This window comes from Saccostrea echinata, unplaced genomic scaffold (assembly GCF_033153115.1).
Source record: "Saccostrea echinata isolate AGI-Se365-2 ecotype Australia unplaced genomic scaffold, CSIRO_AGI_Sech_v1 ptg000054l, whole genome shotgun sequence".
In the NCBI taxonomy this organism is placed as follows: Eukaryota; Metazoa; Mollusca; class Bivalvia; order Ostreida; family Ostreidae; genus Saccostrea; species Saccostrea echinata.
The window spans coordinates 6,228,622-6,251,174 of record NW_026889803.1 but is presented as its reverse complement, the minus strand read 5'-3'; the positions used below and the strand labels follow the sequence as shown (position 1 = coordinate 6,251,174).

The 22,553-nt window shown below is 37.0% G+C and overlaps 1 protein-coding gene across 1 annotated transcript in view; it reads right to left on the bottom strand.

Annotated features, from left to right (window-relative positions):
- Positions 1-22,553, bottom strand: part of LOC133205642 (dynein axonemal heavy chain 5-like) — a 72,047-nt gene that overhangs the window by 16,599 nt on the left and 32,895 nt on the right. The window contains exons 2-40 of the mRNA XM_061341488.1: positions 20,571-20,705; positions 19,386-19,470; positions 18,436-18,495; positions 16,924-17,087; positions 15,937-16,144; positions 15,378-15,718; positions 15,085-15,198; positions 13,662-13,769; positions 13,221-13,530; positions 12,941-13,077; positions 12,607-12,835; positions 12,216-12,394; positions 11,871-12,077; positions 11,440-11,757; positions 11,132-11,270; positions 10,670-10,930; positions 10,057-10,475; positions 9,619-9,820; positions 9,134-9,369; positions 8,706-8,924; positions 8,177-8,478; positions 7,755-7,995; positions 7,446-7,645; positions 7,016-7,169; positions 6,756-6,919; positions 6,416-6,623; positions 6,051-6,212; positions 5,641-5,865; positions 5,254-5,426; positions 4,753-5,119; positions 4,157-4,648; positions 3,735-3,981; positions 3,290-3,531; positions 2,747-3,134; positions 2,126-2,403; positions 1,718-1,933; positions 999-1,229; positions 726-889; positions 9-131 (exon numbers count right to left, since the gene is read on the bottom strand). Coding sequence (XP_061197472.1) covers positions 9-131; positions 726-889; positions 999-1,229; positions 1,718-1,933; positions 2,126-2,403; positions 2,747-3,134; positions 3,290-3,531; positions 3,735-3,981; positions 4,157-4,648; positions 4,753-5,119; positions 5,254-5,426; positions 5,641-5,865; positions 6,051-6,212; positions 6,416-6,623; positions 6,756-6,919; positions 7,016-7,169; positions 7,446-7,645; positions 7,755-7,995; positions 8,177-8,478; positions 8,706-8,924; positions 9,134-9,369; positions 9,619-9,820; positions 10,057-10,475; positions 10,670-10,930; positions 11,132-11,270; positions 11,440-11,757; positions 11,871-12,077; positions 12,216-12,394; positions 12,607-12,835; positions 12,941-13,077; positions 13,221-13,530; positions 13,662-13,769; positions 15,085-15,198; positions 15,378-15,718; positions 15,937-16,144; positions 16,924-17,087; positions 18,436-18,495; positions 19,386-19,470; positions 20,571-20,705 — 8,648 coding nt within the window. The remainder of the gene's footprint in view (positions 1-8; positions 132-725; positions 890-998; positions 1,230-1,717; positions 1,934-2,125; positions 2,404-2,746; positions 3,135-3,289; positions 3,532-3,734; positions 3,982-4,156; positions 4,649-4,752; positions 5,120-5,253; positions 5,427-5,640; positions 5,866-6,050; positions 6,213-6,415; positions 6,624-6,755; positions 6,920-7,015; positions 7,170-7,445; positions 7,646-7,754; positions 7,996-8,176; positions 8,479-8,705; positions 8,925-9,133; positions 9,370-9,618; positions 9,821-10,056; positions 10,476-10,669; positions 10,931-11,131; positions 11,271-11,439; positions 11,758-11,870; positions 12,078-12,215; positions 12,395-12,606; positions 12,836-12,940; positions 13,078-13,220; positions 13,531-13,661; positions 13,770-15,084; positions 15,199-15,377; positions 15,719-15,936; positions 16,145-16,923; positions 17,088-18,435; positions 18,496-19,385; positions 19,471-20,570; positions 20,706-22,553) is intronic.

Here is a 22,553-nt window from a genome sequence, read left to right as displayed (position 1 = left end):
ATATGTACCTCATAAAATCTCCAAAGTAGTAAGTGGGTCTGACAATTTCTAAATTATCTTCCCCCATCTCTTCCCCTATGACTCGCAACAAGGTTTTCTCAAACCATTGTGCATCATCTGCTGTTGTAAACCTGTCATTTGTGTGTTAGTAGAAAAAAAATAAAATTGAAGTGAAAGAAAACTAAAACAGAAAAAAAAGAAGGTGAAGCTATCGCTGTGTCGGTGGTAGATGCAGGCTTCACAGCAGCCCAATCTTCTTCTGAAGTGCAAGCCTCAACCAAAATGGAAGAAAAAAAAAGCTAAAGGGAGAAAGCCAGGTTGAGGCCACCAAGAGGTCATGCAATCCAAAGAGTGGCTGCTTGCTTAACTCACTTCAAGAAGTCCACAAAGTAATGAGTAGACTCAACATTTGCTCCGAGTGCTTCACCGAGTTCTTCATTGATGACACGAATCATGGTTTTATTGAACCATGCAAGGTCTTCAAAGTTTGTAAATCTAGCCAACATAATTTTAACATCAACATTTCGTCCATAAAAAAATCATAATGATAGTAAAGATATGTAATTAATAAATCAATAAATAAATATAATATAAAGTGATCCAAATCATATTCATACTTTTTCATGATTTTGAATTTCATTTCAAATAGTTAAATCATATTCTCTGTGTATTTTTAAATTCATAAAAGTCGAATTCATTTCTAGTTTTTTGATCACATGACTCACCTGTCTGCGATGACTCTGCTACACTCATGTTTCCATAACCACAGAATTTCCTTTGAGGACGTGATCACAGTATTATCTGTGTTGATCATGCCCTGCCAGATCCTGGACAAGTCACGCAAGTTGAAGACGTAGTGGAACTTGGCTGGAGTGGGCAACATCTTTATCTGCAATTCAAAGAAAATAATTGTTAGATACTGGGAATATTAAGTCAGAAATCTGAATACTTTTTCTCCAATTAATTGTTCCTATGGCAGCACATTCCTCAAAACCAACCTTTGTAAGCTGCCAGAGTCTTCTTGTAATGGGAACCAGTCTAGCTGTCATGTCGATGACGTCCTGCGTGAATCCTCTCTCCTTGATGTAATGGCCACATCCAATACAGCTGAAGATCTTGTCAATGGATGGGTTGGAGGGAAGAGTGCAGTTAATGATGACAAACTGTCTCTTCAGTCTCTGAGGGATATCATTACGGCCTCCACCAGGCTGGATCATAGCAGCTAGAAACTGTAACATCAAACAAGGTGTTACTACACATGTCAGTAGTTAAACATTTCCTACGAACATATTGAATTAATCTTCACTGAATTGTAAATAACATACAGTAAAACACACTTATAGCTAACTCGCTTATAATGCATTGACACTTACAGCAAAGTGATTTTCATTCCCCATGACTTTAAACTTATTGTGATACTAATGGATATAACGAATTACGTTTATTATGAATCAAAATCATCTGTCTCTGGCACTTCATTATAAGCATGTTTTACTGTATACAGGGTAAATTTTGCCCCGTGTTATTTTCTCCCAGACACAATTGCACTTAAAGAGATACAACTATTTTTCCATTGAATCTGCCCAATTTCAAATTGCCCACTGAAGACGAGGGCAAAAGGGGAAAAAATGTAAGGGAGCCAAAATTTCCCAGTTTAACTACTCTCTGAAAATGGGGAGGGACACTCTTTATCAGATATAGATATACTGTACTGTACCTGGACATCTGCAATATTGGTGAAGTCTCCTGGTTTCTCCAGATTGTAGAAACCTTTGTATTCCATCAGTTGTCTCACGATTTCATTAGCGATCTGATCTCCCCACTCGTTAATCACCGGCATGTTGATGTCATCAATGAAAACTGTCATTTTCTTACCAGCAGGAGGTCCATATGTGCTGCCCACTCTTTTGTCAACATAACTCTCAACGGTTCTCTGTGAAGATCAAAATGAGGTATTTTTTAAAAAACTATAAAACAGTTCAGTTTATCAAAGCAAATTTTCAGAGCATTACAAAAAGATGTTTTTGAACTGCCTCACTGAAGGTCATCTCCTTCTCTTCAAAGAAATGTTCAAAATCTAATTCTCTTGTTTTTGTAGATGAAATATGAAACATTAGACACTGACCTGGAACATGAGAGGAGTGGTAGCAGAGGAGAAGTTGAGGGACTGAGCTAGATGGTACTCAGGGTTATATTTGTTCATGTAACCATTGATCATCACGGTCTTAGCTGTACCCTGCTCTCCAATCAGAAGGACAGCCTTCTCTTGCTTAGCAATGGCCTTGATGAGGAACTCTGTACGGACATTGTCAACCATAGGGACCAAAATAGAGCCATACTCGGGTGTGCTGTCGGTGGGGTAGTGGTAGGGCTCCACTTTGGTGCTCCAGTGCTGCCATGAGCCTGTAACCAAAATATTTAAAATTAATTATCTCAAGTGGTATAGTAACTCATTTATAAATACTCCAAGATAATTTTCTCATGATGATAGCATTGCAAATTATTATTCATTTTGCATATCCTTCAAACAATATATAACGAGAATTACTTCACATTAGTTTTACTTGTTTTCGAGTCAAGATAAATCTATATAATTGTTCAATAATTAAGTTTTTGAGAGGAAAAAAATGACATAGCAAAGTTTTCACGCTAACATCATTTCTGTGCTATATATAGCACTTCAAAATATATATGTTGCATTCTTTGTGATTGCTTTTTCTACTTTAGCCAAACATGATCCACATACCATTTGTATCAACCATGTAATCAAACATGGTCTCATCAGCCTCCTTATTGGTGGGTGGTAAATCCAGAGTGATTTCATCATTGTTCCTCAGGAACTCCTCTACCTTTATCCTATCATCCCACTCCAAGAAAGCACCAATGGTCCACATAAGAGTGAAGATGTACAAATGTTCATAGTGAGATTGACTCACATTTCCAGTATCCTTGTCATCCTTTGAGGGAATCAGTCCTTCCAGAAGTTTGCAGGCCTGAGAGATGATAAAGGCTTCGAGGACCTCCATTTTGAATGTCAAATTTTGTACAGCATAGCGCAACAACAGGGGGAAAGATCTCTCAAACAAATCCATAATGATGGCTTGTTCATTGATTGGTCTTGAATTCAACCAGCACTGGAATACAAAATGCAAATTTCAAAACAAAGTTGTCTATGACAAGAATATTAAGTTTTCACCTTGAAAAATATCAGTTCAACAGATTTAATGCCATTACAGTTGAACTACATGTGCTTCAATTTATCAAATGAAATTTCCACTACAGTCATTACCTGAAGAATGGGCTTCCAGTCCAGTCCTGAGCTGGACATGTACACCATACCATTCCTAGAGACAGTGGCAGGGGAGGCATTATCAATGTTGTGGGGCTCAAAGATAATCTTACAGTTGGGAGCCATGGGGATACGATCTCCATTAGCGAGGGTCAAGGTCTTATTGTCATCCAGTACAGAGTTCAAGTTCTCAATCCAAATAGCATCTACTGGTCCATCCAACACCAACCAGATGTGCTCACCTTAAACAAGGATAAAGGTTTCATTTCTAAACATCAAATTATGCAGGAAAAAATATGCTTACTTTTTTCCCATTATTTATATTTGTAGGGATAATAAAAGAATCAAATTTACCTCTTTGTCACATGAATGTATTAATTACAAGTTATAAACATTTTGAAGAATTGAATTTTCAATCAGACTATAATCCTAAATCAGAGCTTACCTTTTTTGGCTCTGAGAGTTCTCCTCCACAGGGTAGAGAAGATACCATCTGTCCAGTCATTGGTGGCTACATCAAGACGTCCAAACATCTGAGGGGCTGTTATGGCCTTGGGGTTCATTCTCATCTCCTTGTGGGGCTCTCCGCAGTCTGTCATGGCCTTCATCAGGACATGGATACAGCAGGTTTTTCCTGCTCCACTGGGTCCCAGGGTCATCATACCATGTCTTACTCGCTGGGTCTCAAACAGCTGTAGACATCAATAAAAATTCTATTGATAATGGCACAGTTTCTTTTTATCTTCTTTGAAATCAAACAGAATAAATCCCAGTAAATTAAAATAAAGTAGAGAGAGTATACTGTGATAATTAATTCAGTTGCTTTAATTTTGTGAGAATTACTAGTATATTTTGTTGTTGACTCACCTGAATGAGTTTGAGTGTCCATGGAGGATGAGCAACCAATTTGGCATCCTCAATCTGGCGAGCAATAGCGCCCTCTAGATCTGGGTAGCCTCCCTTGTCCAGTGTAATTCCTGGGAACAAGTCATTGATCAGGGACAAGAAGAGAGGTTCATCTTGATCCACAAGCTTAGAGAGGTTCATGTCTCTCAATACTCTCATTACACTCATGGCTTCAGGGTCATCTTTGTTTTGTCTCTTCACAGTACCCAATGTCCTCAAACAGGACAAGATGTTTCTCAAACCAAAGTCATAGTGCACTTGTTTGGTAAGCTGTTCCTCACAGAGTTTGTATAAAGTGTAAAACTTTCTGGCCAGTGTGATGTTATCAAGGAAACCGACTGAGGCAAGTTTGACACGGATGATGATCTGTCTGTCGGGAACCATCATGGCTACTGTACGGAAATTAATCTTCAAATTTTCTGGCAACTCCTGACGACCGGCATAACCAGGGTTCTGCAAAAGAATTTTCATAAAATTAATATTAACATTCTAAATGGCAAATACATGTACATACATAAAAGATTTTTTTGTCAAGATTGAAAAAATGAAAGATGTACCATTGTCAAGAAAATTCCAAATTCAGGACTGAGAGACACATTGTCACCATCAGTGAAGATAAAGTTCTTCTTCCTCTCTTTCTTTGCTGTCAACACAATAGCAATCTGCTGAGCAGCCACAGAAAGCACAGGTAGGTCAATACGATTGAACTCATCAAAGCATCCCCAGGATCCAGACTGGGCCAGACCTTTATAGATACGACCCAGACCTCGGAAGTCCATCTGATCGGAGCAGTTGAAGACGACGACATATTTACCAAGACAACGGCCCATGTCTTTGGTGGTCTCTGTTTTTCCTGTTCCTGCAGGACCTGCAGGGGCGCCGCCCATTGACATTCCCAAGGCCTGGGCCAGAGTAATGTAACATCTGCAAGACAAGTTATGTTAATGAAGCAGAGAAAATGAAATCATTCTATCATTTCACTGCTACTAAGTAATACTTTGAATAAGTTAAATAATATAAATGAGAATACAAATCTCTCTTTGTATTTGAGGGGCTACCTGTCAGTGAGAGGCGTGATGACTAGACGTTCAGTACAGCCTAAGAACTCATTCTGATAAATAAAGTCCACATCTGTTACAGAAATCAGGCATTTGTCTTGGTCTTCCAGGAAGTAGAATCTGGACTGCTTCATCCATTCAAAGTCTGTGGGGGACTTCACATGATTGCGGCACTAAAACATAAATAAAATAGATAAATATCAGATTCCTGTCTGCTTTTAGTACAAGTGTACTGTATGTACCTATATAGGTAGGTAGGGAGTTTCACAGGTTGTAAAAATTTATGCAAATTCATTTAAAAAGTGATATTCAAAATTGTAAATATGTAAAGAATGTAAAAATGAATTTTTCCAAATCAAATTCTGAGATCAACTCATTAATACATACCAAGTCATCAAAGATGTCCTTCTGGTGGACATGGATGGTGATGAGAGTTTCAAACTTGGTCCTCTCCACTTTACTGAGTTCCTGTGTTGTCTGGTTGATGAGGATGTTCAGTAGATCCAGGAAGGCCTGATTCGTCTGCTGCATGATCTTCCTGTCATAACGGGCATGGGTTAAGGCCTCCGTGGCATCACGAGTCCAGATCATCTGGATTCCCAGAATTCCAACCTAAAATCAAGACAAAAGATTAAAGAGAAATTTCCTTTAAAATTCCTTTTTTTCTTAACACAGGTAAAAAAAATTGTGAAATATTTGTAATCATTATTTCCCAAGAGAAAAATTATGGCAGTGAATTCAGAATTTCTTTTCCTTATTTTGTTTTAAGGGAAAAAAAAATTTGAAAAGAGATATACCTGAGCAGGGAACATGTTTAAGAACTCCAGAAGCTGGAAGCTGCTGTCCTGAATGGACATGGCAGCTGTACGGATGACACCATGGAGAGATTTCTGAGCCATCAACATCAGGGACATCAACCAGCTCTCTACGTTACCCTCCGCCTTTACTGGCTTCTCAAGCTGTAAAAGGTCAATTGAAAAATTAAAATCTACACAAAATTAATACTTAGTTTCCTGATCATTAAAAAGAGTACCCTGTCTTATACAATTAAATATTTCCAACCTAAAAAAAATTTGAACCTTGATTATTGTCTTCAAATAATTCATTTTAAGTGAGTAAAAATTAAAAAAAAAAACAAAAAACTACATTGTGAGAAGCTTACATCAATGGTTTCATTTTCTGAAGAATAAATGGCCAGAATCTGGTCGTAGAATTTTTCATGAAACTTGACTGTTTTGGTGTTGTCAAACACGGATAGTAAGTGTGCCTGGATAGTATGTGGGTCACTGGCCTGTCCCAGAATCTCAAGCAGAGCCGGGTCAGACACAAAGAAGAATCGAGGGAATAACAAACGCTTCTTCTCCAGGTATCTGTCAGATAAAGAATAAATTAATTTCATAAAAATTTTTACTTGAATACCCAAAAACCAAACTACCACTTCTTCATACACATGGAAATAATTCTTTGTTCCCAGTTATTTCCCACAAGGCATTGAGTCTTACCCAGTGAGAGACTTTTGACAGAGCTCGAGTTGTTCCAGAAGATGAGGCAACAGCTGCATTAAGGTCTCATCTCCCACACAGCACTGGACAACATTAGGAGTCTCATGAGCTCGGGTCATTATCTTAATCCAGGACTTGTCAATGTTGCTGAATCGTTTGGCTTCCTATTCAAGTCAAGAAAGTAGAAAATATCATTTAACATGAACTCTTCATGGATTCTGTGTCTCTCTGGACATAACCAACAAGGAGTAAAATTCTACCTTTGGCAGTTGTTTGGCAATATCTCCACCAACAAATACAGCTTCAAGGTACACCCACAGGTTCTGGACAGTCATCCAGTTCTCAATGATTTCTGAGGAATTGGTCAGGTTCTGCACCCACAACTGGATATTCTTCTTAAAGGGAGCATTATACCTACACAAAACAACCAACAGTCAATACTGTGGATAATACCTGTCTTATTTTCCTAAAGTAGACATAATAGTCAACTTTATACTATATGTCAAATAGATAATATCTATTTGACGTATAGTACTACTTGCAAAAATGAAGTTATTTTCAGTTTGTGTTACCATTGTTATTGAACACTTCACTGACAAAAGATTATTATAATTACAAATTTTCAGGAAAATTAATTTTTTTTCAGTTTTTTGCTCTACTATGACTTTCGATGTTGAGGTCTTTTAATACCTGTTGCTGAGCAATGAGCTGAGAACCATGAGCGAGTCTTCCATAAGGGATACAATTTCTGATGTATTATCTCCCCTGAGTAGGAGCTCTCCTCTGTTTTTGAACTGACCAAAGGTGAATTCCTTATTGTTCCAGTCTGCAATGACCTGCTTCAGTTTGGCTTCAATGTCCTTCTCCTTCACAGCTGAGATACAGATATCCTGGAAAAGAAGGCAATTTCAATAGAGTTGTCTAACCCTTCTCTACAAACTGTCCTAACTTTTTTGCCAAATTATTTGAAAATTATATGAAATTTAGATAAATACAAACCTCAATATCTTCCTTGAACTGAAGCAGTGGAGCTTCCAGAATGTTCTTCAGAGCAAAGTTATCACTTTCAACATCAAACACATGACCTGTGACCTCTGCCATTCTGTTCCAATGGCGAGGCTTCATGGCTTTGTTAGTCATCAACTCCAGCAGAGGCACCATTTCGTTGAAATTGTCGATTGTTTTCTTCAGATCTTCAAAGGCAGGCCAGTCTTTCAAGGCACGGGGGAGTTTTCTACATCTGTGAAAGAGCATATGATCTATATTTAGATGTTCAATAATTGATTATAAATTGGGGGGGGGGGCAAAAATATAAATTTTTCTTCATTGATCAAAATAATCCTCTGATATATACTCAAAATATTCATAATTTCTATGCTCATTTTGCTAAAAATAATTTGTTCTCCATTCAAAAGCCTTACTTGTTTTGAAATTCCAAAAGTTCATTGTTAATTTTCTCAATATTAATGTCAGTCCACAGTATATCATAATATCCATGCACAGTTTCCAGAACATTGTTGTACAAGTTGTACAGTTTCTGAAGCAGATTGAGCTCCTTTTTAATCTGTCCGAGCTTGGGGTAATCTGACACAGGCAAGCCAAACAGTTCCTCCCCACCTGTGTAGGTGACAAACTTCTTGTAGAGGACGTCAAAGTTGTTCTGGTAGATGACCAGTCTGTCAGAGGCCTCGCGAGGGGGTACACCTGCCACCATTGGTCCTTGCTGTAATGTTAAAATGATGATTAATATCCGAGAACAATGTTACAAGCCACAAAATACTGTAAAAAGGTGTTTTACAAGCCCAACCTTCATTGCAAAAGCTTTCAATACAGTATTCAATAAACTCAAGATGCAGAAACTTTTTTTTTCTATATAAGATATCCTTATGTTGAAATTATCCATTTACAAAATTTCATCTTGAAATGATTCCAAATGAAACTTTTCCTTACTGTATCGTAACTCTCATAGAAGTTCTTGCAGTCAGTATTGAAGATCTTGACATTTTCGATGAGTTCCTCCTTGAACTGGGGCTGTACTTGTAGAAGTTCTGTCTGAACTTCTGAAGTCTGGACCTGAAGTTTCTCCCAGGAGTAACGCAGTGTGTCACATCTCTCTGTCTCCTCCTTGTTTACTGGCAGGTCATGTTTGATCAACATGGCATAAGATTCCTAAAATAACAGAATTTAAGTAAGCTAAAACTATTAAAATAAAAGAAACCTAGACACAGCTATGTTAAATGCATTTGTAAATGGGAAGATGTAGAGAATATTGTTTCCTTTTTACCACGATACATTTTCTTTTTTTATTCTATAGACAGATGACCAATCCAGACATATCTTAATGTTCATAAATCAGATTTATTTATGATTAAGCTGACCTCAATTGGACCAATCAACATGTCTATCCTGATTTCATCATCACGAATCTCTTTGAGGGCTGCCATGGCAAACCTGATGTCATCGAGGTCCTTGAGGGGACGTGCCAGACGTTTGGTGAGGTCCTCAATAAAGGTGAAGATTCTCTCCATCTCCATGCTGTATTTCTGATTACAGGCCTTACCATAATGGAGCTTCCAGGCTCTGGTCTCTGTGGTCAAACCAAGCTTCAGGTTTTCTATTTTAAAAAAAAGAAAATGGATGCTTGATTATTTTCTTGCAATCCTTTTGCAAACGTGATGACTGTATGCAAAATGATGAATTCATGAAGAAAATCAGAGAAGCTTGGAAAACTGCATTTACATGGAAATTTTTAGGTCTCACAACCAGTTTTCCTGTTCATTTTATTTTAGCGAACTTACTAATGTATGCCAACGTTTTACTTATAAACCCTACCATACCACAACTGTAAATTTTTCCATCCTACCTGTGTACAAGGCAATAGGTCCAACATCATAGAACTCTGGCAGTCCATTGATCTCCACCTCCAGCTCCTCGTAGTGTTTGATTTTGGCCTCGTATTCTGACAGTTTGGGGTCCTCTTTGTTGAACTCCTCCAAGTCCTCATCCCTGTCCTTCTCCCAGATTGGATGATATCCAGCAAATCTGTCCAAGGCAGTAGTCACCTCCTGTAAAAATGTCAACCAATATTAATAAAACTGCTTGAAATGGAAAATGAAAATATAACATGAAATTCAAGCAAATTTTGTATGCCATACTGATGTAAAATTTGAAGCAAAATCACGAAAGTGGAAGATGAAAATTTTTGTAAAAGAAAAACATAGAGCTGTACTCATTTACGAGTTATCTCTCTTTGCAGAAGGACACCCTCAACCATTCGTTTCTTTTTTTTTTACCCGCTTACCTTCTTTGTGGAGTTGATGGAGGTGGACAAAAGAGACACCAGTTTCGTGACCTCTTTGTTCTCAGATACAGCTTTGAAGTAGTTCTTGGCCTGCTGGGTAATGGTGTAGTTCTTCACTTCTGCCTCTTCTTCTTTCTTCTCTCCTGCAGCATCAGAGGCAGCGCTGACTACACTCTGTCTACGCTCAGCAGCTACAGCATGCTCACGTTCTGCTGCAGATTTCTGGGGTCTTTTTCTTTCCTCGCTCCATTTAGCCACACCTTTGCTGACTGAAATAATCATCTGAGCAGCTTTGTTCACGGTCTGTTGAACTTCATCCAAAGCAGGCTGCATGACAATGTTTGGAATGGCCAGTGTAGCAAAAGTCTTAAAGAAGGGGCCACTGTCTTTCTTAGCATCACCAAAGCTTCCAGAATCTCCTACAATTGTTTCAGCATACATTATTTTAGAATATAAAGTACTCAAAAGCTTAAACATCAACAAACAGTGTCAGCAATCTGAGAAAAATTTGGGATTTAATTGATTGATTGATTGTTTAACACCGAGTCAGCAATATTTCAGCCATATTTCGGCAGAAATTTGGGATTTAAAAAAATAAACCTAAAATCCTTACCAAGGTAATGGACCATGGAGCTGGAAGTGATTCGTTTCCGTAGAGATTCCAGAGTGTTCTTAGTGACCTTCATAAGAGCATCCTGGTTCCTGTGGTTGAAGTGAGCCAACAGCTCATTAGCTGCTTCTTCGATGTTCTCTTTCATTTCTCGTTTCTTCTTGGCTACAAGGTTAGCTTTTGAGGACACCGGTCGTGATTTCCTGCTGCTGGTCCTAGCACCCTGAGAACCAGTGGGGCTACCAGCCTGGCTTCGTTGTTCATCTAAATTGACAATCACAAAATTTATAAGTACTCTATGAAATCTAAGAGTTGTACTTATTAAGGTACCACTAGGCTGGTGTTTTTAACATACTACTGGTTCAATTTTTTTAAAACATAATTTTACCATTTACTTTAAGAATATATTTTATATAGATGTAAAGAGACTGATATTTGTTATTATGAGTTTGGTTTTATTTTTACCTTCATCTTCCTCCATCCCTATCTTTTCCTCCTCCTCCTCCATATCAGCGGGACACAACATGTTGATCAGTTCATTGGCTGCTTCCTCCACCACCAGAGACTTCGTCTGTAGCGCGACTGCTCCTTTTGCACACAGCATCTACAATACAAAAAACTGCTGTTAAACAGAGTTATTTCCCTTCATTCACTTATTCTGCTCTTCTTGCAATGCTTCATAAAAGGTTTAATATACTGAAAAAGAACTTATTTTCCCCTTCATTCTCAATAAAGTTGATTTTCAATGATATGGTACACTCTTATTTGTGTACCTGGGTGTTTTCCAGGAAAGCATCACACAGCCAAGGTTCAACCTCTGGTAGCTGGCACAGCTTAGTGGTGGACATCTCCTTCAGAACAGCATCGATTCTGAACTCCATCAAATCGTGGGCACGATCCATCAGCAGTTCCAGCTCACCCAACACACTGTACACTTCCTGTATGTAGTCCTGTATGTTGAGGGAAGTCCAGGACAACTTGTTAAGGCCAGGCTCCAATCTCTTGTCTACTTTGCTGATGTGTGGACCCATCAAGCTCTCAAATGCTGTTGGGATCTTGCTTCTTACTCTCTTGTTCTCTTGCAGCAGCATCTACCAATTTAAATGGTTAGTCCATGATTATTTGAAATAACATGCCATATGTGACACTAGCAAAAAGCTGACCAAAACTCAAGTTTACAGAGTTCAGATATTGAGACAGCTACCTGGAGTGCATTGTAGTTGTCTTTGTATTCTGTCTGTTTGGCTCTCATTGTGACAGCTAGTGGGGGAATCTCCAGTCCAAGCCTGGCCATGCACTCAGTCTCTCTCACCATGGTCAGGATCTGAGCGTCAAAGTTCACAAACAGTTCTCCAGTCTCTGGGTGTTTGATCAGGAGTGAAGCCTGCAGACCAGATCTAGCAGCCTCCATCTGCAAGAAGAAAAATATTGCACATGAAAATTTCAGCAATAAGAAGAAAAACTTCAAATGTGAATGTTTTCTTATCAATAACACATAAAATGTGATGCGCAAAAAGTAGGTCTGTTAAGACAGTTTGATGCTTCATACCTGTCTAAGCCATCCTCTATGGTACAACATCTCAAACTCCAGCAGAACTTTTGCCAGTTTGTTGAAATTCTTGATGATCTTCTTAGCCTCTGGGATCTCCAGTAATTTCCCCTGCTGTTTGAAAACCTCCATGGGATCTTGAATTCGGCGGTACAGTTGTCTGGCCCAAGCTATTTTTCCTGTTTAGTAAAGTTGAAAAAAAATATATTACCCTGTTCATGACATATTCAGAATACCAGAAACAGTGACAACTTGAGAAAGAATATTAATCTTTTCTCAATTTTCTTCAAAAATCATCATTTTTTATGTTTCTGAAAGAAGACCATATTTTAAGGATGATGCTAAAGAACAACCTCTTACAGCAACTTGTCATAAACTCAGCTTTACTAACCAGCAATAGGAGGCAAATCTCTAGCCACTGGTGGGTCATTCTTGTTTTTCTGGTACAGTTTGGACACATTTTCAATGTCCTTCCCATAGTGACTGAGAATTCTCTGGTACTTATCATAGATACCCAGACCTGGTAAATTCAGCTTCTCAAACCTCTGGAGCAGAACCAGAGCTCTGGTGGTGCTAACGATTCTCTCAAACTTCTGGTCCATAAACAACTGGATGTTTTGCTGAAATATTAAACATTCTACTCAACAACAGCTGAAACAACTGATAAAAATGATGAAACCTGTATCTTATTTCTATCTGATCAGTAGAAGTTATTTGACACTTACATGAAGTTCAGCCACCATCCTCTTGAATTCATCAAAATCCACCTCAAACTCTTGCTTCCTTTGATCCAAGAAATCGTACGGTTTCTTCTTCATGTTTGTCACAATGACATTAAATCTTGTTGCAGACTGCTCAATTCCTGAAAAAATACAGAAATTCAAAGTCTGCATTATTTTCTGCTTAAATATCAATGAATAATACTGAAAGCAATGGATGACAGATATGGAATGCAATGCAATACACTCAATACAGAAAAGTGGCTAATACCAGTTAACAACATACCTTCAATTTTGGACTCAGATAAGTGGGAGTACATGGAGATGGTCTCAAACATTTCAATGATTTTCTTTAGCCTCCTGGTGAAGGTGTCAAACTTTCCAAAGATGTACATCTCGGAGAATTCAAATGGCCTCTCATTAGGCATCTTCTCCAGCTTTTCCTTGGTCTTATGGAAACACCGCTGGTACTCTTCATTCAGCTTGATGCAGTCGTTGAGTTTACGGACAACGTCTGCTTGATTCTGGGTCCAGACAGTTTCTGTCTTCTGACAGCTGATGTATGACTTACAGGCTGTGATCATCTGATTGGTAATCTGTGGCAAAAAAAAAATCATTTAGGTTTCAATCTCATAATTATTTTTCACATTTTCAATAAGAACTATTACTTCAAAACAAAGCAAGTCAAAATTCAGAGTGTAATATGGTAAAAATTATGGTTTCTTACCTTGACAAACAAAGATGTCATCCTCTCTGAAGTGTTGTAATACCTGGAGATGGAATGGATCATTCTGATAGCATTGATCAGACCAGGGATGCCTTCCAACATACCAACCTATAATGTACCAGAAGTCTCTGATGAGACCGTAGCTCTACTGGTCTGTTTGTATAACAAAAGAAAAGTAGCACTTGGATTTGAAACATTGCAACATGCAACAATAAATAGAATTATGTATCTTAATGTAGTCTACTTTTGTGACAAGCTATATTGAAATCAAATGAAAACTAGGAGTAGTAGCGTTTTGAAAGTATTTCACGGAAATTTCTATTTTTAGTAACCATGACAACACCATTCCCCCAAATAAAAAAAAAAATACATATTATGTATCTTAGTGTATTCTAACTGTGTGCCAAATTAGATTGAAATCAGACCAAAATTGTAGGAGGAGTAACGTTTTAAAGGAATTTCAAAGAAATTTCTATTTTAAGTAACCATGGCAACACTGTTCATCGAATTCAAAAACCAATGCAATAAATTATGTATCTTAGTATAGTCTTCTTGTATGCCTAATTATATTAGAAGCAGACTAAAACTGTAGCAGGAGTAGTGTTTTAAAGGAATTTCACAGAAATTTCTATTTTTAGTAACCATGGCAACACCGTCCATTGAATTCAAAAACCGATGCAATAAATTATGTATATTAGTGTAGTCTACTTGTGTGCCAAATTATATTGAAATTGGACCAAAACTGTAGGAGGAGTAGCGTTTTAAAGGAATTTCACAGAAATTTCTATTTTTAGTAACCATGGCAACACCGTCCATCGAAATCCAAAACCGATGCACTAAATTATGTATCTTAGTGTAGTCTACTTGTGTGCCAAGTTATATTGAAATCAGACCAAAACTGTAGGAGGAGTAGCGTTTTAAAGGAATTTCACAGAAATTTCTATTTTTAGTAACCATGGCAACACCGTCCATCGAAATCCAAAACCGATGCACTAAATTATGTATCTTAGTGTAGTCTACTTGTGTGGTAAGTTATATTGAAATAGGACCAAAACTGTAGGAGGAGTAGCGTTTTAAAGGAATTTCACAGAAATTTCTATTTTTAGTAACCATGGCAACACCGTCCATCGAAATCCAAAACCGATGCACTAAATTATGTATCTTAGTGTAGTCTACTTGTGTGCCAAGTTATATTGAAATCGGACCAAAACTGTAGGAGGAGTAGTGTTTTGAAAAATTGTTTACAGACAGACGGACAGACGGACAGACAGACAGACAGATGGACGGACGACGGACACCTTACTATCGCATAAGCTCTTCTGGTCTCTGACCAGTAGAGCTAAAAACCAAGTCTTGCACTTCCTATCCAGAAAGAATACAGTTCTTACAAAAAAGAAATCCATAGTGTGGGGTGTGAACTTACAGGGTCACTGTTGTAAAGGGGGTCACAGAATTTCTCTAGGGTGTACAGGAACTTAACATTATCTCGGGCCTCATTGGCCAGATCAGTTATTCTTCTGTCATGTTCCTGCCATTGCTGCAACATATAAATTCACACATATGGAGAGAATAAAACAGACAAGTTCACGTGCTAGATATACATAATAAATGTTCAAACTATATATTTTCTTTTCATCAAATACTTCATGAAATTTACTTTTATATCTAATGTTTATTGCATTAAGTGTGAGCAGTAGATATATACTATATAATTACCTTGATAAGCTTTGATTGAGAGGCATGCAGAACACCCAGAACAGCTTTAACGTCGGGCCCTTTGATCTGATCCAGGAGATAGTTGAATCGTGACATGCGTTTTTTCCAGTGATCCAGCTCTGCTCGAGGTCCTATATCGTCTGCCTCCTTCCTCATCTGCTCACTCTCAGCCAGGACTTGTTCAAGCTGCTTCAGCCAGACGTTCATAGTGTTCTCGATCCCCTCCAGGGCCTCAGAGCTGTTGGCCACTGCCTGATAGTCGGCTGGTGTCTGGATCTTGGAAAGGTCATAGGTCTCACATGGCTTAAGAGTTACCTTCTCTTCCAAACTTTCTTGTGCACCTTAAAAAAAATCAAAGAAACAATATAACATACCACAAAAAAACTAAGTATGAATTGTCTTTATCCATCAATACCTTTCTAAATTCATAGAGTCAATAAAATCATATTTGAAGGGTGAAAAATCTTCGTCAGTCTACACAAATTCACAATTCATTTACCAGTACATGTAATGAAACATGCAAACAATCAAATGAACAAAAATCTGTATAAGTACTCACCAACAAGGACGGAGACAAATGAGTCGAGCGTGTTAAGGAAGTCCTGTCTGACTTGTTCACCAGAGGGTGTACCTAGGGCACCCCATCCTTTGTCCAGATTCTTCAGGGCAGGAATAAAAATGGAGGACAGAAGAGTCTCCACAGCATGCAGAAGTCCACTGCCATTTTTTCCATTCCCACTGGTGTCAAGGCGAGTGAATGTCACTTCCTGTCAACACAAATAAGCGACATGTAAATCTACATAAACAATCATTTGTACATGCTCTCTGAATTCATTTTCTATATCTTTGAGGTTTAACAGGAAATTTAACAAATTGTGAGTGGTTTTGTATACTTTATTATTTGGAGTCAAAACCTGACTAAAATTGGACCTAAGGTAAAAAATAGGTTAAAAATTCTAGAATTTCTGAAGCGCTACACCTAAATGATATATATGATACTGGTATCTATGAGGTTACCTTGATGATATTGGTATTCATTAGGTTATACCTTCATGATATTGGTACCCATGATAAGTGTCACAGGTGGTAAAAATCAAGTCTCAACCGGGACTAGAACCCAGGGCCTCTGGCATACCTTGCCAGCGCTCTAACCACTGAGCTATTGAGACCCGATATATTGACTGACTTTCATGCACCTGTGAACCCGGTGACATAAGGTTGTACTTTCATGGTATTTGTATTTTTGAGGTTCTATTTATGATATTGGTATACTTTAATAACATTGGTATCCATAAGGTAATACCTTCATGATATTGGTATCCATAAGGTAATAACTTCATGATACTTGTATCCATAATGTTACTTTGATGATATTGGTATCCATAAAGTTACCAATGAATGAATGACATTGGTACATATACATCTGTAAGCTTACTATCACGATATTGATATCTGGAAGCCTATCTTCATGACATTGGTATTTGTAAAGTTATCTTCATGATAGTGGTATATTTTAGGTTCTTTAATTGTTCTTCAGTAACCTTACCTTCATAATATTGGTATCTGTAATGGTGACGTCAGCTTCGGCCACCTTTGTGAAGACCAGGGCTACCCCTCTCAGTGGGGTGTCACGTCCATTGGTGACAAATACTTTTGGTTTGGAGGTTTTGGAGACTTTAGGCTGTGGGGGACCCACTCTCAGATGGTCCACTATTAAAATCAAAGTACTGTATAAGTTCACAGACTACTGATATATTTCATTCAGATTTTTTTTAATTTGAACAATAGTTGTGGTTCATTATAAAATTAATGCATCATAAATTTTAAGCATTTATTTTTTTTTTTTTTTACTGATTTATTTTTTTTATTTCCAGGTATTTATAGTTATGTAATGATAAATGTATGGAGGAGTTATTATGCTGATAATATATAATTTTTCAATTTTTTCCTAGCTTCCATTTAAAACTTTCCATTTAAATAATAATTTTGGCTCAATACCACAATGAGTTTCATAACACATGTATTCACAAACAGAAGGATTAGATATACTTATTTTCTAACTGACATAATATTCTTACATACATGAACTCATTAGGCCACGTGCATTGTTCTACGTTAAAAATAATGGCATAATATGTTAATGCACTCTATTGCTATATGTATATTCCATGTGGATATCTGTTTATGCTGCAACATAAATGTGCATGTCAAAACATACTTCACATCTAGAGTAAAAACTACATTTTCAATCCAAATTGCAAAACTAGTATACATCAATAATATCTGCTAGCTATATTACAGTGAAAATTGCAAAACACTTAATGTGACCAAAAAAAAATTCTAATAATCAATCTAAAAATCAATTAAAAGTACAAAAGTTTAAAATTCTGGGTAAATGTTTGCATGAAAAAAGTGAGAGAAGCTATTGTGGCTATATAGATGACAAATTTAATTGTCATTCAGGGAAAATTTTCAAGAGATATTGAAAATGTTCATTCATGAATAGATAAATAGAAAAATTATTTAGTGGAAAATGAAGAGAGATTCTAAATATGAAATCATTTAAGGATATATATAATTAAGTTAGGTGTGCAGCTTTAAGATGAAGCTTGTGCAAATTTAATTACATTACTCAAAATGAAATATATTGATATTCATATCAAGTAAGTAAGTAAGTATACTGATACATTTTACTCAATAACATAAATTTATACTGTAAGAGTGAAAGCTTCAATCTAAGCGGTGGTGGATATTTTTTTAATTAAAAAAAAACATAATAACTGAGAAGTTCTCTATACTCTGACTATACTTAAGAGAAAAAAAGGGCCCTGATATGGACTTCACACAGGTTACACTTAGCCTCAAAAGCCTCTTGTTCACTTATATCTAAAAATACCAATTACTTTTACACCTATACATTAAAGGGCCAAAGAATTGACAAATTGCCAATCAAGGTGGCATAAATTGGAATTTCACAATGATAAATGGTGACTAATTGAAAAGTCCATATCAAAGCTCTCAAGAAAATAGAGGGTTTATAAGACTGAGAGAACCATACAAATGTTCTGATCTTTTTTCCTTGACTCGGCAGTTTGGGGAATATGAAATCCAACAGCCACTGAAATGTCAGAAGGTCAAATGTTTGGTTAAAGCTAGAGAAATTATATGTGGTAACCATGGTAATCTTTACATAGTAAACCCCACAACACAAACCCTGGTATCTTAGTATGCGCCTCTCCATGTCAACTCGACCTAACAGTAGTTTAAAATTAAAATTTATTTAAAATGCTTCAAATTTCTTAATATCACCTACATTAAAATACCGTGGTATTCTGTGGAAAAAAAAATAACTGAGAAATAAGTTTTGAAAATTCTCTTGCCCAATCCCAAAGCTTCAATCCCATCACCGAAGTGCATACAAATTTCACTCTGCACGCTGCTTAGAAAACCAAAGTAGTCCTTTATTACATAAATTTGCACAGAAATTAAAAGGGAGAAAAATTGCTTGGTCATAGAAATCATGAATTAGTATAAAATCAATATTTTTTTCACAAACGCTAACAGTGAAAAGACATTTCAAACATTATTGATTTTTTAGTGTGATAATTCACAAAAAAATACTCGACTGAGTCGTACACATATTTGATTCTCGTCTTCGGTTTGATAAAGGAATGTATATTCCTGCGTGCACTGGAAGGAATAAAAAAAAAATATGTGTGGAATTTCGAGTCAAAACAAGAAAATTGCTGCAAAAATCAAAACGCAACCAGAACTTCCACCAACCTAATGGTGCAGTATCATTTACCGTAACTAATAATAGTTTTTATTTCACTGTGCGATATACAATCAATTCATTGTCGATTACTAGCATCTAATATATTGCATGATAGACAGGGCTGACATAACAATCAGATCCATTAAATGATCATCTAGATTTTTCTGATACATTTGTTTTCTACACTTTGACTAGCCACACTGCAGACTATTATCGCTATGGAGACACCATACCTGGTTCAACATGCTCTGGTTCCTGGTAGTAAAATAAAAGCTGGCTCACACTGTTTGGACTCAGAAACTGGTCCATCATTTCAATCTACAACCAAAGGGAAACAGATCAGAATGGTGGTGGCAAAACTGGGCATTTGTTAGCCAATGACATTGTTACACACAAATTCTAAGATACTAGGTAGGAAGTAATAGCCTATAACTGTTACATCTAAAAATTAATGTATTATAAAGGTGTTATTCACTTCAACTGAGATTCTTTAACATTTCAAATGAGCACTTCTTTACTATATAAACTGTCACGATTCCTATACATTTTGGTGGCCAGATGGCCCAGTGACTGCATTTATACATACTCTGTCTGGATTATGCAGCACAGTCCTAACTGATGATCTTACACATTATCCTCCACTGAACAACTCTTCCAGATTATCTTTGAGGACACTACCCCCCCCCCCCCCCCTTCTAGTTATTCCTTTACACACCTGATTTCTAGACCTCCAGTGAACAACTCTTCCAGTTTATCTTTGAGAGGACACTACCCCCTCCCCCCCCCCCTCTAGTTATTCCTTTACACACCTGATTTCTGGTCCTCCACTGAACAACTCTTCCAGTTCATCTTTGAGAGGACACAACCCCCTCCCCCTCTAGTTATTCCCTTACACACCTGATTTCTGGTCCTCCACTGAACAACACTTCCAGTTTATCTTTGAGGGCACTACTCCCTCCCCCTCTAGTTATTCCTTTACACACCTGATTTCTGGTCCTCCACTGAACAACTCTCCCAGTTCATCTTTGAGTGGACACTACCCCCTCCCCCTCTAGTTATTCCTTTATGCATCTGATTTCTGGTCCTCCATTGAACAACACTTCCAGTTTATCTTTGAGAGGACACTACCCCCTCCCCCTCTAGTTATTCCTTTATGCACCTGATTTCTGGTCCTCCACTGAACAACACTTCCAGTTCATCTTTGAGAGGACATTACCCCCTCCCCCTCTAGTTATTCCTTTACACACCTGATTTCTGGTCCTCCACTGAACAACACTTCCAGTTTATCTTTGAGGACACTATCCCCCCTCTAGTTATTCCTTTATGCACCTGATTTCTGGTCCTCCACTGAACAACTCTTCCAGCTAATCTCTGAGGACACTATCCCCCCTCCCCCTTCTAATTATTCCTTTACACACCTGATTTCCCTCCAATATGGCATCCTCCACCTCTGAGAGTTCCAGACCGAGGCTGTCCGCCACAGTCTGTAGGATGTAGAAGTGGCGCTCATCTAGGTGGGCTCGCTTTGCTTCCCTCTCCTCCTTCAGCTTTTGCTGGAAGGAAAAAACGTGTATTAAGTAAACAGGAAAATTTCCAAGCTGTGTTACTTTGCGCAAAAATGATTCATTTTGAGATTTAATTCATTTAATTTTTGAGGTGGTCAAATTTCATGTTTTTGACAAAAGTTACTATTTTGTTGGTTTGTAAATTCTTGAACAGCTACCTCATCCTATTGTTAGTAAAATCTGTATTTTGTTTATCATCTAAATTTGTCAAATGGTCTGGCTCAACAATGAAAAAAACAGAAATATATTGTTCAATAAAATAACTATAAAACCGCAGTATTCTTTATTATGAGTATAGCAACTCATCACATCATGTAATTTTCGTTACACTGGGAAATATTAGGACATTTCTATACCAAAACATCTGAAATGTTTCAATACATTGGCATTTACTTTTTCCATTATGAAATGCATGTATACCAAACACATAAATTATATTAAGGACTTATACCTTTATTTTCAGATGCAGTGCATATGTGAATTTCAAATTTTCAACACAAATGCCTTTGTTTTGTTGCCATTTTCATATAATTTACTCATTTTTTCTCTCTCTTATATTTAAATGTGCTTCTGAAATATACAACTGGCGCGGGTATTGTCGATTGAACAAGTATTGACATATACATGTATATGGAAGCAATTTCAGTTCTGCTCTTTGAAGTTTTTCGCCGGCTAAGTAGAGTAAACTAAAACTCTGGCAAAATACAATGCAATTTTTTGTCAAACCATGAATACCTTTACAAACCCTATTGAAATTTCACATGGCCTTGGGTTTTTCTTTTTTAACGCTATATACAAAACAAATAAAGCAAATTCTGTTCATGCAGTTCATAAACAGATATGAAACTTGTAAAACTTGAAAAAATAAATAAAAATTCTTTGACAAGGACATAAGGGGTGATTTATATATATGTACAATATATCTGAAAACTTAACAAATATAATTATTCTTAGAATTAAGTTCTGAATATTTTAACATCTAACAATTTTAATTTAGGTGCTCTTATATAATAAACACTTGTGTAATGCAGATTAAACTGTCATATATTTTCACTCAATTCAAATTAGTACATAAAATAAAAATTTTAATGTCAACATAGTATATTAAAGTTTATCAATCAGTTAAGATTTCTATCAATAATCAATGATTAGTTTTGATTAGGCCAATAAAAATCCCGCTGATCTGTCACTGATTTTGTGTACACATGTAAGCCATTTTTTCCCCTATTCTCAATATTTCAGACTTTTCAATATTGACAGTTTAACAATGACAATCAATACTTTAACATACGAAAAAAATCTCCCTGCTGCTCTGTCACTTGCAGAATGCCAGTCCTTTTTTTTTATCTGGGCCAGAATGGTTTTTACAGAAGGACAGTTTGTGTGTTGAATTAAGGTGTATGAGCCTCACGATATTCCAGGGTTCTCATTAACGCAAGAATCTGCGTCCTAGACGCAGCGAAATTACTTGGGACGCAAGGTTCTTAAAAACGATGCGTCCGCGGACTCATGATCGGACGCGTCCTCGTTAGCGAGAAAATTCGGGTGATTTCGAAAACGGGGAATTTAGATGTTAGGATTTGTCAAAGAAATATTTAATCGAAACCTTCCTGTAACTATCATAAAGTTTATACAAGGAACAACTTTTCTTGTACTAATTTCTCTTTTTTTTAAACAGGGATTGATCACAAGATATTTCATGTTTATTAGTCCATAGTCATAATAGTGTCACATGCAAAACTCCGACAGCTGTAAACACACTGCAGCTTTTTTAAAAAAAAACACTTTTGAATCTTGAGTGTTATCTACATGTAGAAACCATAATTACTGCTTGTA